Raw genomic sequence first — 17500 nt, 5'->3', positions numbered from 1 at the left:
AGGCGCTGCGTGTGTGGCGGGTCAGATGCTGAGCACGCACTCTGAACCCGATCCCCGTGGTGGAGCGGACGAATTGTTGTTTGAAGAGGCACGTTGGACAGACAGTGTTTCTCTAAACACAGAGACAGCTTTCAGACTAATGGTCTGAATTAACACTGAAGGACTAAAGCAGGGACTCCTGGAGGTCAGACGTCCTTTCGTGTAGTGCAGCAGGGTCGGACAAGGTACAGTATGTTTTGGCCTGATTAGATACCGTAGAAGCTTAGGATGTTGTAATGAAGAAGTGTAAGAGACACCCCTGCAGGAGAGAGAGGGTAGTGCTAAGCTTAGGGTGCCTGGTGTTCTCGCCGAGTGTGATGGAAGTTCTGCAGAGCCATTATTCTCCTCCCCTCACCCCTAGTATCTTTATTCCGATTAAAACACTGAGAACTGGACACAAGGTCTGTACATGAGAGGGAGATGTGTTTCTTTTGTTATTTATAAACATGCTGGTCCACAGCTGTTCTGCGCTGTAGTGTTTTTTTTTTTCCCCCTTCACTATCTGGTAAGCAGACTTCATAGTGCCGTCACAGGAGGGTGCTGAGTCTGCTGACTAGTCTGAACTTTGGAGGATGCCAATTGCTCCTGAGGAAAGATGAGGCAAATAGCTCCATCATGGGCACTGTACACTTTCCAATGCCCCTGTGCGGCTGTGTCCTGGACTTCAACCCACTGTTCTCTTGCAAGGACACTTTAAATGTCCACACTACAGTCAGACACCTACCTGCTACAGATGGGAGAAAAAAAAAAAACTTTTTGTGATGTCACCCAAGAGTTATCATTGTGGTTGGGATATGCTTGCAGAGTTTTATTTCAGTCAAATCTCAGAGAATTCCCAGAATCTTTGGGAATTCCTGATTCCCTGAGAATGCCCTCTGTATTCCACCACAATTAGAACAAACATACAAACAAAAAGAGTCAAATCCAGGTTTGTTGTTTGTTTAGTGTTTGTGTTTGTTTTCCCCATGGTGGCTTTTTAAAGTTGGTATCCTATTCCTGTCTTAAGAGCTCAATGAGGCTGGCTGCCTTCCTTCCGGCGTGTTCCGGCTGAGGGTCAGACAGGGGAGGTAAGGTCGGAGAGGGGCTGACTGAGTGTTTTTGTGTGTGTGTGTGTGTGTGTGTGTGTGTGTGTGTGTGTGTGTGTGTGTGTGTGTGTGTGTGTGTGTGTGTGTGTGTGTGTGTGTGTGTGTGTGTGTGTGTGTGTGTGTGTGTGTGTGCGTGTGCGAGGGAGAGAGAATCAGGCATGGTAAGGGTGTAAATGTAATATGAAGTAAGCTTGAGGAGTACCTGTTTCCAATCACATAAAGAGGACTGAGTTCATCCTCTGCCACCACTACCACAACCATATTTTAAATACAAGCATCACTCACAGGTGTTTGTACTTGACCTCTGATGCCCCCCTCCTTTTGTGTTAGTGTGTGTGTCAGAATATCATTGTTGAGTGGCAGGGTATTCTTGCTGGCTGACCAGCAGATGAGTTGTGTTTTGTTTGTGTCATCGTGATATTGTAACTGGATGGTTTGTTGCACGTGCAAGAGGTGTGTGTGAGAGAGTGTGTGAGACACAGAGACTTCAGGTGTGTGCACAGTATGTCTGGACATCACTGTAACCTGACCTGCGGTTTACATGTTACGAGCCAGGTCAGGTCTGCCCTGAAACAAGCACTTTGGTCAGTAGTTTTTTCCTCTACTCCTGGGGGGCGGGGTTGTTAATTTACGGTCCCAAGAAAGAGCTATGTCTAATTCCTCTATTCACAGATTGATTGTTCCCCCACAAGTTGTGTGTGTGTGTTTTCTGTGAACATTTTGTCAACAGAGGATTAAGGCTGTTGTCAGCCTTGTTGTTGTCTCTAATGTAAAAGACATGTATATACTGTATCTCTGTAACATATTGTATATTCATTCAGATTGGTGTGAGTGAGCGAAATGATGAACCTGGCGCCCCCTACTGTTCATGTTGGGCTCAGCGACCTGAGGGCAGCGAGGGTGACAGTGCTGTTAGAACTCACTGAGCCATTGCTAGCCAGCAGGTGCAGAGTCACATAGCAGACCTGCACTAGGTTATGATCAAAGATTCTAGAGCGGAGCTCTGTTTCTCTTGCTCTGTCTCTTTCTCAGAGGAAGATCAGATAACCTTTTTTTTTATGAGATGGGTGTCAAATGAATGCCGTCACAGAGCACCTCAGATCTGACATAGGGTACCTGAAAGGGTGTAGAGTTACCTATTGGATCTCGGTGAGCCACTGCCTTCATTGAGAATCCCAGCGCTGTGAGCCCATTGGCTGAGGGGGTTGCTGGGGGAGTCTGGGTAAATGTAGGTAGGCTGGGGTGCGGTGTGATTTAATAAGAAAAAAAGGTTAACTAAATGAAAGATTCTATTTATTTGGAATAAGTATCTGAACTAATCAGTTTTAATGCATCGTAGACTGTTGGAAACAAAATGAAGGAACCATGGAGAGATCCAGTTGAAATGGTTTTCAGCAGTTATATTTCTGATGTGATTTCTTCCTGACCATGATTTTTTTTTCCCCTCTTAAAAATAAAACTGATTCAGCAAAGCGATCAGGACTTGTCATTCATATTTGTATGTGCTAATGGTGCATGTGTATAAAGTCACAGACAGTCACTTGAATAGGAGTTTTTAAAAGATAAAAGATGGAAGTCACCAAAGTAATATGCTGCAGTCTAGACAACTCGGACGCCAGACTTCAGTTCTGACTTTGAAGACCCGTCAGGTGGCCGGAGTTAAAAAAGTGGGAACGCCGAGTGGTGTTCAATTGTACTTTTTTCCCAGTAAGAAGTCAGAATCCTTGACCTGAATTTGTTTTGAATGCAATTCCATGAGACTTCCATGCTACAAGTTAGTTACAGTACATTGGATAAAAGAGTTTCCTGAGTGGAAGCTTTAAATGTACATCCAAATGAAGACATCCAAATGCTGGTTTGGTTTTGGAACACATATTTTAATTTCTCCACAAAGCACAGGCAGTCCTGCTTGAGAAACTCGCTCAACCCACAGCGGTGAAACACAGGACGTATCACAGCAGGACAGAGTATTTACACGCACACACGCACATACAGTACACGCACACACACACTCGTTCAACTGTCTTCAGTCATGATCAGGGTGAATCACCTGCATGTCACACTCAATCAGTCACTGCCAACTACACAACTGACAGGAAAAAAACACAAATTTTTAAAAATTATTTTATCACGTCACAATTATTTTTCCCTTTTCAGATTAGATGTTTCATGTTTAAATATCAGTAATTTCAAGTCATAGTTACTCATAAATTATCCATAACAGCTGAATATTCATTAATCTTACATTTCAACTAGTGTCTAAACAGTGGAAGTACAGATCCCACCACAGGTGCACCACAAACATACGTAAGTAACATTTAAGATATGTCCATTATACACTATTTTACTCTTAAAATCATTTCTTTTACTAGTTGCAATTGCTGAGACTTGGGGTTTGGGGGCAGCACAGACATCAGAGTCAAAGGTAGTCTCTTGGGATGGACTTCAAGGAGAAGAGGAGGGACGCACAAGTAGAGTGGTTTTGGTTAGGGCCATATGGGGGGGGGGGGGTTTGGGGGGTTAGTGCCATGCTAAACAGAAACAATTACAGAATCTACCACAGCAAAACCACAGAAGACATAGATGCCCATGGGGGAGGTCTCATGTATTTCAGATCAACAGAACAAACGATACAGAGGAGGGGTTGTGCATGACATGAGCCAGAAGAGTTTTGTCGTTTTACTCTAAACCCCTGATTTCATTAGTCAACATTACTCACAAGCAGAGTAGTTTTTTTTTTTTTAGAAGTTTTTTTTTATTAATCTATTTATTCTAAAATTCACCAGCAGACACAATCTATTAGCAACTTTCTCCTCTCAACGTGTCAGTGTGCCCTAGGAGTCCGCTGATGACTAGTGTGTTGAACTCTACTCAGTTCAGGTCATCTAAAATGTGTCTGGTGTATGAGTGTCGTGCACAGGTCTTAAAGACAACCTGTCCACTAGAGATAAATATTGCACATTCTAAGTAGATCCCGCCTCACTAAGTGAACTGTTTTATGCTACATGTAGATATGGTGTTTGAAGAGATAGGAGCAGAGGTGAACACACAAGTCACCTGGGTCGGATGAGCACTTAATCAGTAGCCTTGGTCTGAACTAGAGAGCACTAAAAGGGATTGGGACACAGCTTGCCAATTCTAGGGAACAAGAGGTAGAGATAGATCTAGACCTAACCCTAGGAGGGGAATTGGGATTTGGGACTTAGCATGTCAAATTTAGGGAACAAGAAGAAGAGACAGGTCTAGATATAACCTTTACCCAGGGGTAGGAGGGGGATTGGGACATAGCATTTCAAATCTTGGGTAGAAGAGTCAGAGACAGATCTAGACCTAACCCTAGGATTGGGATTGGGACATTGCATGCCAAATTTAGGAAACAAGAGGCAAAGACAGCTCTAGACCTGACAAGCACAGATCACTAGGGTGTGCGAGCACTGGGCTGAAATGCATATTGGGTGCTTACTGCTGTATCACTAACATGGGGGGGGGGGGTTATCACAGTGTCAGAGAGAACACCTAGAGAGCCAATGGGGAGTGAGGGGAAGATCAGAGGGAGTTGGGTAGCCAAGGAGCAGATGGAACCTTCTGGAAAATCAACCTGAGGTGCAGCAGGGGTCCTGTCAGCACTGCCAACCTTCTCCTCCTCCATTCCCCTTCATCATCATCATCATCATCTTTTACTCTTAGTCATTAGACATGGGTGCGTGGAGAGCGTCACATGAGGGTTGGCTCTGAGGAGTCTCCTCTCTCTTCTTTAATTCTATTCAGTCCTTTCTTTCTCTCCATGTGTGAGCGGCTGGTTGGTTGTGCTGGTGGGGGTGGGGGTTCTGTTTTGTTTTCTTTCTTTTTTTTTGGAGGGTGGGGGGGGGGTGGTTGTATTTTCTGGAGTTTGATGCAAGTCTCTCATTTTCCGCTGTGAAGAGCACAGAAGAGAGGGAAGAGAGGAATAGAAGGAGGAAAAAAGAAAAAGAAGGAATAAGGGAAAGAAAATCAAGCGTCGAACGGAGGCAGGGGGCTCTCGGGGCGAGAGGGGCTTCCCTTGCTGGGGCGGCTGACCAATATAAACAATAAATAAAATTAGAACATAAAAATTGGGGGGGAAAAAGACAAAGAAAGGAGGGATAAAGGAAAAAAGGAGTGCAGAATGAACAGATGAGAGTGTGAAAGAGTAGAACATTCGGATCTCTGAGATGTCAGGATCAGAAGGAACTGCCACAGCTGTTTCCTGCACAGCTGCTTGTCACAGGAAACCATTTGTGCAGCTACATACTGCTAGTAAGTAGATTTTCTTCTGCACCCTTGACGGTGACGTGTCGATTGCCAGATAGTGAAAGCTAATTACAAAACACGGTGGCGGCTGTCCTGACACCTCAGAAATCTGTGAGAGCTCAGCAGAGGCAGAAAACGGACAAGGACGTGAGAACACTTAAAAATGGCACATTGATATAAACAAACAAACAAACACAGAAAAAAAAACAGCACACTTCAGGAGATGCAGTTATCCCAAAACCCTCAGGCTGGCGCCGGCTGGGGCGGATGCGGCCCACCTGCGGCCCAAGTCCGCCCCGGACAGGGCAGCCGTCCAGAAAGTCGCTGTGCGACAGAGATAATGCATCGGACCCAGGCAAGAACGCTGAGCTTTGCGAGCATTAGCACGTGGGCCAAACCCACTACTTCCAAACACCAGAAACGAGAAACAGAAGAAGAAGAAGAAGTAGAAAGGAAGAAGATGATTTGGAAGAAGAAAGCATTCTTTCATTCAGCTCATGGGAAGAAGAGAGCAAAAAGAGAGATCAAAACAAAACAAATTAAAAAAAAAGTTAAAACCTCTAACTACTGAAAGCACAGGATACCCAAACCTTTTCTTCTTTCCATGCACACTCCATGTGTGTGTGTGTGTGTGTGTGTGTGTGTGTGTGTGTGTGTGTGTGTGTGTGTGTGTGTGCGTGCACGTGTTTTTCCGAGGCAAAAGAGTGTGAAGACACTGAGGGGTGGGTCTTGTGGGAGTGGCTGGGAGAGGTAAGCTGTTTTGATTGGGCAGGCAGCTGTGCTCCTGCTGTCGGCCATGTCGGTGGGAGGGGCTAATAGTCTAAGAAGGAGGAGTCTGAGGCTCTGTGGGGTCTGGAGGGAGAGGGCGGCGGCCTGCGGCTGCCATGGAAACACACAGAAACACACAGGGACACAGACAGGAGACAGGGAATGAGTGTAGGGCAACACACACACACACACACACATACACACATTGGCTTTGGAGATATATAGCATAAGAAAACTGGTACACACAGACAACACTTTGTCACAAACACATACATTTAAAATGACATGGGATTCCTCAAGACATTTATTCACTTTAGCTGTACTGGAAGATTCAAGTGGAAAATAGAGCTGACATACTGGAAGATAATTTTTTCTCCATTAAAGAACTTAAGAATGACTACTGTAAGGAGATGTTTTAGCCTGGAAGCCAGCCCGAATTTACCCTGCACACAAAATTCAAGTTCGGGAAATTCGGTCGGTTCAGTCGCTCCATTGGAATAGAATATGAGTCTGGCCTAGTCCAGGCTAGAAATGTCCAGTACTCTACTCTGCTAAATGACAGACTTGTGATGAAATGTCCAGTGCATTAGAGAAATGTTTAGTTGCATCCCTCAAATCAACTGATAGCAGAGCAAAGGATTGCCACCAACTAATTCATGTCAACAGTAAACAATTTTTGGTAACACTCCATAATAAGGTGCCATAATAAATAGCAAACTAGTAATTACCTAACCCTTTGTTAATATTTGTTAATTGTTACTAACATATCTATTTGGCACAAGTTAATAGTTTTTTAATCATTAATTAAATATTCGTTGTTTGCAACCGGAACCGCTTGCAATAAAGTTGGTTAAGCTTAATTAATATATTAGTAGTATATAGCTATAAGCGTGGGGCCCCTTATAATAAAGTTTGTTAAGCTTAATTAATATATTAGTAATATATAACTATCAGTATGGGGGACCCTTATAATAAAGTTGGTTAAGCTTAATTAATATATTAGTAATATATAACTATCAGTATGGGGGACCCTTATAATAAAGTTGGTTAAGCTTTATTAATATATTAGTAATATATAACTAGTCAGACGGTGAAGGGACTGAGACCAAAACTGGCTTATCACATTTATTCCTTTAGGAAAAGTTAAAACAAAACAAGTAGTTCAATGGGCTATATTACATGCATCATTCCTATACCATCACTGTCAGCCCTACTAGCAAGGGAGACATGCGACATGGAATGTTCAGGTGCACAGAATGACAGTTTATTAACTAATATTCTGAGACTCACTAAACACTCACAGACGTAGACCATAGGTAATGCATAAAAATAATGCTAAACTAAATGTACATTCATTTCCTGCTAGACTGAATTGCACTTTCCATGCACACTAAGCTAAACTACACTGAATGTTGCTAGCGGAGTTTACAGCTAGTCACGTTAGACTCAGTGTGTATGAACTCGTGGTCATAATGAAAACATTAATAAACGTTCACTAAGTTGCTAGAATTGCACCCAAATCTTAACAATACATGTAAAGTAACATAATACAGGTGGTATATCAAAGTGTTCAACTTAAACAACATTTTACATTTACGAAATTAAAACAAAGTGGGAAGAGCTTTATACAGTCAACCTACGCCATAGACTGTATATATATACAGTCTATGACCTACGCAATGCAAAGCATACCGCTTCTGATCAGCTATGGCAACAATACAAGGACAAAACGCAGCAGAGCTGCAGTATGGCGTTTCTCCAAAGGGGGCTCCAAAACACCAATCTCAATAAAGATGCTTAATTACGGCGAAAATCACATACAAACACTAAACTACATTTCTAACTCTGTTACACCTGACTCCCCTCCCCTGAATTTCACCAAATTCAAGCAGCAACCAAATAGTACTTCCAAAGGCAAAGAGTACACTACTTTCAAAGACTAGACAGAGAGTCACCAATTACAGGACAGCCAACCACAAAGGTCTCCAATAAGGATGAATTGGAAGAAGAGGAGCGCAAACTTTCACACAACCAACCACTGGCAGTAGGGTGCCTTATACACCCCACAAGACCATAAAGCCATTAAAGCCATAAATTCCATAAATTATCCACAAAGCTAATCAGAAAAGCTAGATAAATAATAATATGTCATTAACTTTTATATTAGCATATAGTTTGTAAATAAACATTTAACATTTAAATGATGTAAGAAATAACTGTTAATTAGTGCCAAACATATATTTAGTTAACTATTAACATATATTTATACAATATTAGTTAATAGATTTGTTAAAACATTAACATACAGATTTTATGCAAACAACTAATATTTAATTAATGATGAAAAAACGATTAACTTGTGCCAAATAGATATTTTAGTAACAATTAACAAATATTAACAAAGGGTTAGGTAATTACTAGTTTGCTATTTATTATGGCACCTTATTATGGAGTGTTACCCAATTTTTTAATGTTATCTATTTCTGTCATGTTGCTTACAATACTTAAAGTTACATAAATATAATTTACAAGGTACACATTTTTAACGTTATTTTGTTTGTGCAAGTCATGTCCAGCTGGATATAACTTCCTGGTGTCAAAAACTGAAAAGACAAAGATTAAAAATGCAACATCAAATTCGCCATCACACTTTGAGAGGAGCTATCCTACGTGTTGTAGTGAGGAACCGAACGATATGTGAGACAAGCTATCCTGCATGTTGTAGTGAGGAACCAAGAGATGAGTTAAAGGAGCTATCCTACGGGCCTTAGGGAGTAACCAAGCGATAGATGAGAGGAGCTATCCTACGTGTCTTAGTGTTTCTTGGTGTTTTATGCCCCCAATGTTGTCTTCAAGGCAGCGCTGCCTGGAAGGCATTATGGTTAGGCATGGGTTACGGTTAGGTTTAGGATTAGGTGCCTTTAAATCAGCGGTGGCGTGGCAGCGCTGCCTGAAAGACGACGTTGGGGGCATAAAACACCATCGAGCTGTCTTAGTGAGGAACCAAACGATAGGTCAGAAGAGCTATCCTAAGTGTCTTAGTGAGGAACCAAACGATAGGTCAGAAGAGCTATCCTACTGTAGGTGTCTTAGTGAGGAACCAAACGATAGGTCAGAAGAGCTATCCTACTGTAGGTGTCTTAGTGAGGAACCAAGCGATGGGTGATTTATGGTGACTATGCAGATAACGGCATGGAAAGATCCATAATCCAGAGGAAGCCGTTATCTGTGTGGGCATGAGGCTTTGGAACAGTGGACATTACATACGTCACATAACGGACAGGTTTCCTTGGTAAATGCTTCTATGGCAACATTCACCAACAGAGCCATGGTTGTGTAAGATGCCACTGGCGGGTGGGTGGGGGGGGGGGACAAGGGGGTGGGACACACAACGGTTACACTGCTTCTTGACCCCTGACCTTTGTGTCAGCACTCCGTCTTAGATCCACTTGGATGTGATGTTGTAGAGGTGTGTGCATTTCTGCTCCGAGTGTGCATGAATGACTGCACATGTGTGACTGCATGTGTGTGTAAACATGGTGTGGAGAATCACCACATCACGTAAAGGAATAATACATCTAACCTTTCCTTTGATGTGAGGAAAGATATCCTGCACAGCATACTTGCATACACCCACACACACACACACACACACACACACACACACACACACACACACACACACACACACACACATTAGTATGCTGGTTAAGTAACAGCAAGCCATCGTGTGAAGTCAATCAGGGTCTATACTGACACGTCACCAACAAGTTTGCTTTCTAATTTCTCTTCCTTAAGACCTCCTTTGTGCACAGCAATGGCCCCCTATGAGAGCCTATGATATACGTCTCAGAAAGAGGTGTGTGGCTGTGGCCTTTAGGACTCTGTGGTCAGGACGCAGGTGTGCACTCAGCTACGCTACAGAGGTGGCATTCTCTTAATGACCCTGTTTGAACTTCAGACACATGGGGCAGGACTCTGTCCACTCCGTAACCACGGTAACCTTTTGTGAGAGAGTGGTTAGGGAGCGGTCAGACTCTCAGGGTCATGCAGCAGGAAGAGCCCAGTCCAATGTGCTGAGACCAGCACCAGACACGAGAGAGAGAGAGAGAGAGAGAGAGAGAGAGAGAGAGAGAGAGAGAGAGAGAGAGAGAGAGAGAGACAGTTATAAGTAAGTTATTAAGAGGGTGAGTGTGAGTAATTAAAAGGAGTGAGTGTGAGAGAGATACAGAGAGGGCTAAGTGTGTTTGTGTGTGTGTTACAGAGAGAGACAAAGAGAGTGTGTGAGGGTGTATTTGTTAATTATAGAGAGGGGTGTGTGTATGTGTGTGTGTGTGTGTGTGTGTGTAGTGTGTGTGAGACAGAGCGAGAGAGTGTGAGTGAGTGTATGTGTGTGTGTGTTTATTAATTATAGAGAGGGTTGTGTGTGTGTGTGTGTGAGTGAGTGAGAGAGAGAGAGAGAGAGAGAGAGAGAGAGAGAGAGAGAGAGAGAGAGAGAGGGAGCTGGGCAAGTTGGTGAGAGTGGGAGTACCACACGTACCAGAAGCGTTAGTCCTCACTGGTCACTGATTGTAATTCTGAAAGAGGAATCATAGCGGACAGGTGGAGGTGGTGGTGAGGGAAGATGAGGGGTGAGGGGGTGGTGGTGCAAGACCAGAGGGTTTTAGATGTGGAGGACAGAGAGAGAGACAGAGAGACAGAGAGAGAGACGCACGGCACTACTGACTGCTGTCATGTCTGGTCAAACTCCAGACTAATAACACTCCTCGTGTTAATTTCAGTCCAGTCCAAAGGAGCTAGTAACTACTCATGCGGTTACTTAGTGTGTGTTGATTTCAGAGAGTGTTTTACTGTATGAGATTTACCTCATTAGTGACTGACCAGAATGAATCCTCAGTGTAAAGATGTTTAGTTGGTTAAACTGAATATTTAAGGGAGTATACACACATCCCTTGCTGCAGGTGTGTGTGTGTGTGTGTGTGTGTGTGTGTGTGTGTGTGTGTGTGTGTGTGTGTGTGTGTGTGTGTGTGTGTGTGTGTGTGTGTGTGTGTGTTGAGGCTAGACAGCAGTTTTGAGTGGTGTGAGTGTCTCATTAAGGAGGCAAGCAGCTGCCCTGACTGTTTTCAGGTACTGTAATGTCACCAGAGCACAGGACCACAAGCAACAGAGGGCAATGTTAGCAGATTATTAGCATCACAGAGGAGACAGAGAGAAGAAAAAAGCAACCCAACACACACACACACACACACACACACACACACACACACACACTAGATGTCCCCTGCCACATACACACATTCTCTCTTCCCTTCACAATTTCCCAATTGCACCAGACAAATTCCTTAAAAGTAGTGCGTTAAAGGTCTGTGACTCTAGCCTGCATTTGTTGATGTTTGACACAAACATAGTGGCTCAGATTGAGCCATAAACAATCCCAGCCAATTAGGATACTGCTTCAACACAGAGTCATTTCATATGATATCAACAACTTTTTATGTATGTGAAAGCAAAATGGCAGACTGCATCCTTCAGACTATCAAACTATGATTTACTAATAACTTTCTTGGCAAAGTGTTTCTGAACACTTTGCTACAAATGTCTGATTAGAAGTACATCCGTCCTCTTATGTGTGTGTGTCTTCTGAAGTCTCACGGTGGGTCTACACCATGTTTTTGAATGTGTGCAAAGCTCTTCGGTCTGGTGTATCCAGTTCCATTGATTATAGTGGAAGCAAACTGTTGCACTATACGCTCCGTGATTGGAATGCTTCAGTTGTGTGGCCGTTGTAACCCAGCTGTACGCCACTCCCTCTAGCTTTCCCTCAGTCACACACACACACACACACACACACACACACACACACACATACACACACACACAGAGTAAATACCACTACAGTCTTCAGCTCCACTGGAAACAAATTCAAGATCTTTGTCTCCTCTCCTTGATGGGATGTATTTAAAATATCCAGTTCAAGTTTATTCATACATAATAACTGTAATCGACTGAAAGAATCCATGCTTCACATATTTTGAAGTGATGCTCCCCAGATGATTACAATCAATCAGCTAATCACAGTGATTATAACTCCCTTCTTAATATTTGGATATGAGACACGTATCTGCAGCTTTTAACTGTGATTATACTGTAGATATAGTAAGATCAACACATTGACATTAACTTTGCTCCCTGTCACAGGTTGCCATTAGTTCTTATCTTTCCTTTTAAAGCTCACCTGTATTCCATATTTTCCATATCTTTAGCTTTTAACACATGCCATGGTTGCTGTGGTTTCCCAGACTTCCTTCACAATCTTAAATCACTGTCCACTTTTTTTAAAAACATCCTCGCCAGCACCTCTCCGTCTCTATGGTAACGGGACTCACCTGGGCACGCCGGGGGGTGCGCGATTGGGGCGCGAGGGCACCTGTGGGGGTCCCGGGTCAGGTGAGGCCCCCGGGCGCGAGGGGACGGGGGGGCCTCCAGGGGGGGGTCCCGGCGCAGAGCCCCGCGAGCCTGGACGTGCTGGGGGACCTGGAGGGGGCCCTCGTCTCTGAGGAGTGGGGCTGGTGGCAGGGGACCTGGAGGTAAAGTTTCGAGTTTAAAGGAAAGTCAATGTTATTTTTTTAATTCCATTCATTCATTCATTCATCTCGAACACAATTTCTAATCTTTTACATGTGTAATCTCACCTTACTATCTTTACTTTCTAATCACTTTAAGATACATCCCTGTTTTATTTCTGAAATCTGAAAAAGTATAAACTGTGAAATCAGCTTGTGGTGACATGTGTTCGACTGTTGATGACAGAGTGCCCGACTTTGACACAGGACACTCAGCATAAAGAACTACATATGGAGATGTGCCAACTTATACACAGTATAAGGAACTACATATGGAGATGTAGATGATAGATGAAGAGCCAAAACCTCAAAATGATGGTGAAAAAAAATGACACTGAAAATACATTATTACAAGCCCTAATGCTTTGCCATGCTACATAGTGTGTGCTTTTTTCAGGGGACAGCAGGGGGCGCCATGTCACTGAACCCACAGTGACTCAACTGCACACCCTCCTGACTGATTACTGACTTGGTATGATGATATGAGGAGTGTTCAAGGCAGTGATGGCAGGCGACTGTTGGGACTGGATCCTGTGCAGAGAGATGACCCCACTGACCTGTCTAATTCTACTTCATTGTGCCTTCCTCCCTGCCCCTCTTCCTTCCCCCTCCTCTCCACTGTCTCCCTCCTCTCCTCTCCTGCTCTCCTCTCCTCTCTCTCCCTCCCTCCCTCCTCTCCTCTCCTGCTCTCCTCTCCTCTCCTCTCCCTCCCTCCTCTCCTCTCCTCTCCTCCCTCCCTCCTCTCCTCCCCTCCCCCTCTACTTTCCTTTCCTCTCTCTCCCTCCCTCCCTCCTCTCCTCCCCTCTCCTCTCTTTTTCCCCCCTCTCCACCTCTCCCACTGCTCCTCCTCTCTACCTCTCCTCTCTCCCCCCCCCCCCCCCCACACGCTCCTCTTCTTCCTCACCTGCCCCCGGATCCTCCTCTCTGCACCTGCAGCCAGGAGTCGTCGACGGGCGGGGGCATGGCGGTGGTGATGGTGGTGGTGCTGATGTCGCCGATGATGTTGAGCGCCTCGCGCAGGGCGTGGTACATGCGCAGCATCTCGTCGCGGTGCTGGGCCTGCTCCTGGGACTCCTCCATCAGGGAGTTCTGGTCCCCGCACGAGTACAGCTGCGCCAGCAGCTCCGCATTAATGTACTCCTTAGTCTGGACACAGGACGCAGGAGACGGGGAGAGGTGGACAGAGAGAGAGAGAGAGAGAGAGAGAGGGAGGGAGAAAAGAGGAGGATAGAGGTGGACAGAGAGAGAGAGAGAGGGGGGGGAGGGAGAAAAGAGAAGGATAGAGGGAGAGAGGTGGACGGAGAGAGAGAGAGAGGGAGGGAGAAAAGAGGAGGATAGAGGGGGAGAGGTGGACAGAGAGAGAGAGGGGAAGAGAGAAAAGAGGAGGATAGAAGGGGAGAGATGGACGGAGAGAAAGAGAGGGAGGGAGAAAAGAGGAGGTTAGAGGGGGAGAGGTGGACGGAGAGAGAGAGAGAGGGAGGGAGAAAAGAGGAGGATAAAGGAGGAGAGATGGACAGAGAGAAAGAGAGGGAGGGAGAAAAGAGGAGGATAGAGGGGGAAAGGTGGATGGAGAGAGAGAGGGAGGGAGAAAAGAGGAGGATAAAGGAGGAGAGATCGACAGAGAGAAAGAGAAAGAGGGAGAAAAGAGGAGAGATGGACAGACAAGAGAGACAGAGGGAGGGAGAAAAGAGGAGGATAGAGGGGGAGAGATGGACAGAGAAAGAGAGGGAGGGTGAAAAGAGGAGAGAGAGATGGATAAAGGAGGAGTGATGGACAGTGAGAAAGAGAGGGAGGGAGAAAAGGACAGAGAGATGGACAGACAGGAGAGAGAAAGAGAGGGAGGGAGAAAATAGAGGGAGAGATGGACAGAGAGAAAGAAAGAGGGATGGAGAAGAGAGAAGAGAAGAGAAGAGAGGGGGAAAGCCAAGAGAGAGAGAAAGGAGGAAGAGTGGAATGAAAAGAAGAAATAGAGATGGACAAAGACAAGAGAGGAGGATGTGAGAGAGAGAGACAGAGAACGTGGGAGGAATGAGAGGAGGGAATGAGGGGGGAGAGGTGGAAATGTTTAGAGGTGAGCAGTTAACATAACTGTGAATGATTAAAGTATGTGTAAAGTATGTGTAAAGTGTGTGTGTGTGTGTGTGTGTGTGTGTGTGTGTGTGTGTGTGTGTGTGTGTGTGACTGACGTTGTTGACCATCAGGTGCATGATGGTCTTGGGGATGAGGTCCCGGACGGTCTTGTTGACGATGCCCATGTAGGAGTCCACCAGGCTGCGGATGGTCTCCACCTGGCGCTCCAGCTGGGGGTCCATGGAGTTCATGAAGCTGTCTGAGCCATTCTCATCCGAGGTGTCACTCTGGACACACACACACACACACACACACACACACACACACACAAACACAAACACAAACACAAACACAAACACAAACACACACACACACACACACACACACACACACACACACACACAAACACAAACACAAACACAAACACACACACACACATATAACAGACAGTTAGTGAAGACACACACAGAAATGAGAAGAAGACAGACAATAACAATTAAACCTATAATAATAATAATAATAATGAGAATCTAACAAGATATAAATAAACATAGTATACTATCATGAAAATAAAGCACCTATAATCATAATCATAAAGAGCTGTATGAATGCTGTAGCTCATAGTTCTAACTGAGACCTGGACCCCTTGAGATACTTTAAAAGTATTTAAAAGAAAGGTGAAAAGAAATATATTCAAGAGCGTACTACTCACCAGGGTAGGAATTTCACGGCGGCCACGACGGCCCTGGCCGTCGTAGCCCCTTGCGTTGGCCGTGAAGCCCCTTTGAAAATCATAGGTTTACAGGCCACGGTGGCCTTGGTGCCCCCTTCTTTCAATATTCTGCTTTGTCCTACTAATAGCGATTTTTATTTAGCCTGTGGCCTGTCAAAATAATCTTAGCATTCACAGCGCAAATTAATTTAGTCTTTTACGCAGTGGAGAAAGTAACAGCGCAAGAAAGTGCGTCCAAATTCACCCATTCTTCTCAGTTGAACTACTCGCGAAGTAGCCTATTCATCACACAGACATCACAAGTATCACATGAAAGAGCTTTTTCTCAGCTTTAAAACGACGTTAGCCGATAATTTATGTGTTAAACGGTTCGCGAGAAAAGTAAATAATATAATTCAATTGAATCATACATTCTACTGAAGGTTTTGCGTCCATGATCTCCCTACCCATTCATCTCGGTGGAATACTTCACGAACCCTTCTTTTAACACATGACAAACCACATATCAGAATAAACAGCAGACCTTACCGAACACAAAGGTGTAAAGCAGTCCCCTGTACAGTTAGCCGTTCCAGAGTAATCCAGTTTTGAATTTGCAGTAAATTTCGACATGCATGGATGTCTCCAAATTTGGGCTTTAAGTTTTACAATGTGTTTAAATTGTTCCACATGATTTCATAACGGGCCAAATACAAAATAAATGTTACAAATATCGCCTAGATATTGGTAAATCAGAGGACAGCTGACTAAGAGTTTGTGAAAGTAGCCTTAATGATCACAAAATGCTAAGCATGCATCTAGGCTATTTGAGTTTCTTAAAGCTGAGCTGTGCTACATTTAAATTGTTCAATACATGATTTCATAGCAGGCCAAATATAAAATACATTTTATATATAGCCTAGATATCTGTTTTTATTAGATGATCAGATGATTTACAGTTATATGTAATATGTCATGTTTCATGTTTTTGTAATGTTTCATACAGTGATGCAGGTCTACTGCAGTGAATAGGCTAAATACAACTTTGATCATTTTTATAGCCTACTACTGTATAGTTAACTTTGGCCTTGGTGCCCTGACATGTGGCCTTTGTGCCCCCCACCAAATATGCCCAACTGAAGGCCAAGTGGCCTTGCCCCCAGAATGGTGAAATTCCAAGCCTGCTACTCACACTACTCACAATCCAGGAGCTAAATGACAGATGTGCTAAAGTATGCACTAAACTACTTTACTTTAAAACTAGACAGATATGCACCAAACTACTTTCACTACTTTATGATGGATGGTCTGACTGGCGAAGTTTAGGGGCAACAGGAAAGTCTTTCACAAAGTAGACAGCAAAAACTGTCTTGAAGTGCTAGAACATTCTTTGATTTCAGTGGTGGACAGACACACACACGCACAGATATTTTCCTTCAAATTCGTTTGCATACTGACGAATCAGCTCCATTAGTATGCATTTGAGTTCCAACAGCCACAAAGACATGATCTCACACTGGGCACTGACTGGAGCTACCACACACACACACACACACACACACACACACACTTACTCCTAGGGATAGACCGATATGTTTTTTTCAGGGCCGATACCGATATCAATTATTACCAAAACAGGAGGCCGATAACCGATATGTAAAACCGATATTTCAGTTGTCAAAAAGGGGGGGTAGATAGTAGCCTAGGCTATGGCGATATGCTGAAAATTTTCATTCAAAAGCATTTAATTATACAGTATGCCTCAGTGAGAATTCTAAACTTTCTCTGTGTTCAGTCTTCGATCCTGATTGGCTGCATTCGTGCTAACTAACAAATCAGACGGTGTAGTGGGCGGGACAATGCTCTCGACCACAGAGTAGCAAATGCAGGGAGTGAGAGACGCTTTACAGACAAAGTAGCGCGTTTCATTCTTT

At 44.1% G+C, this 17500-nt stretch overlaps 2 protein-coding genes across 7 annotated transcripts in view; one reads left to right on the top strand and one right to left on the bottom strand.

The window, feature by feature from the left end:
- Positions 1–2600, top strand: part of golga2 (golgin A2) — a 30015-nt gene extending 27415 nt beyond the window's left edge. For both annotated transcript variants that reach the window (XM_076284081.1, XM_076284080.1), the window contains one exon: positions 1–2600. This exon is cut by the window's left edge and continues 1237 nt beyond it. The gene's annotated coding sequence lies outside the window, so the exon portion shown is untranslated.
- Positions 2601–4993: 2393 nt separating this feature from the next.
- dnm1a (dynamin 1a) overlaps positions 4994–17500 on the bottom strand; it is a 78631-nt gene continuing 66124 nt past the window's right edge. For 2 of the 5 annotated variants that reach the window (XM_076284076.1, XM_076284079.1), the window contains exons 19-22: positions 14971–15141; positions 13689–13930; positions 12548–12742; positions 4994–5175 (exon numbers count right to left, since the gene is read on the bottom strand). In XM_076284076.1, the coding sequence (XP_076140191.1) occupies positions 5115–5175; positions 12548–12742; positions 13689–13930; positions 14971–15141 (669 nt within the window). In that variant the 3' untranslated portion in view covers positions 4994–5114. Of the gene's footprint in view, positions 5176–6123; positions 6273–12547; positions 12743–13688; positions 13931–14970; positions 15142–17500 lie in introns of those variants that run through there. The other 3 variants (XM_076284077.1, XM_076284075.1, XM_076284078.1) reach the window with 3 other exon arrangements.

This window comes from Alosa pseudoharengus, unplaced genomic scaffold (assembly GCF_046254945.1).
Source record: "Alosa pseudoharengus isolate Yale_2024_CS ecotype anadromous, Long Island Sound unplaced genomic scaffold, YU_APseudo_1.1 YU_APseudo_1.1_scf_14, whole genome shotgun sequence".
NCBI classification, from domain to species: Eukaryota; Metazoa; Chordata; class Actinopteri; order Clupeiformes; family Clupeidae; genus Alosa; species Alosa pseudoharengus.
Note: the sequence above shows the minus strand (reverse complement) of the source record. Positions and strands in the feature narration are given on the sequence as shown.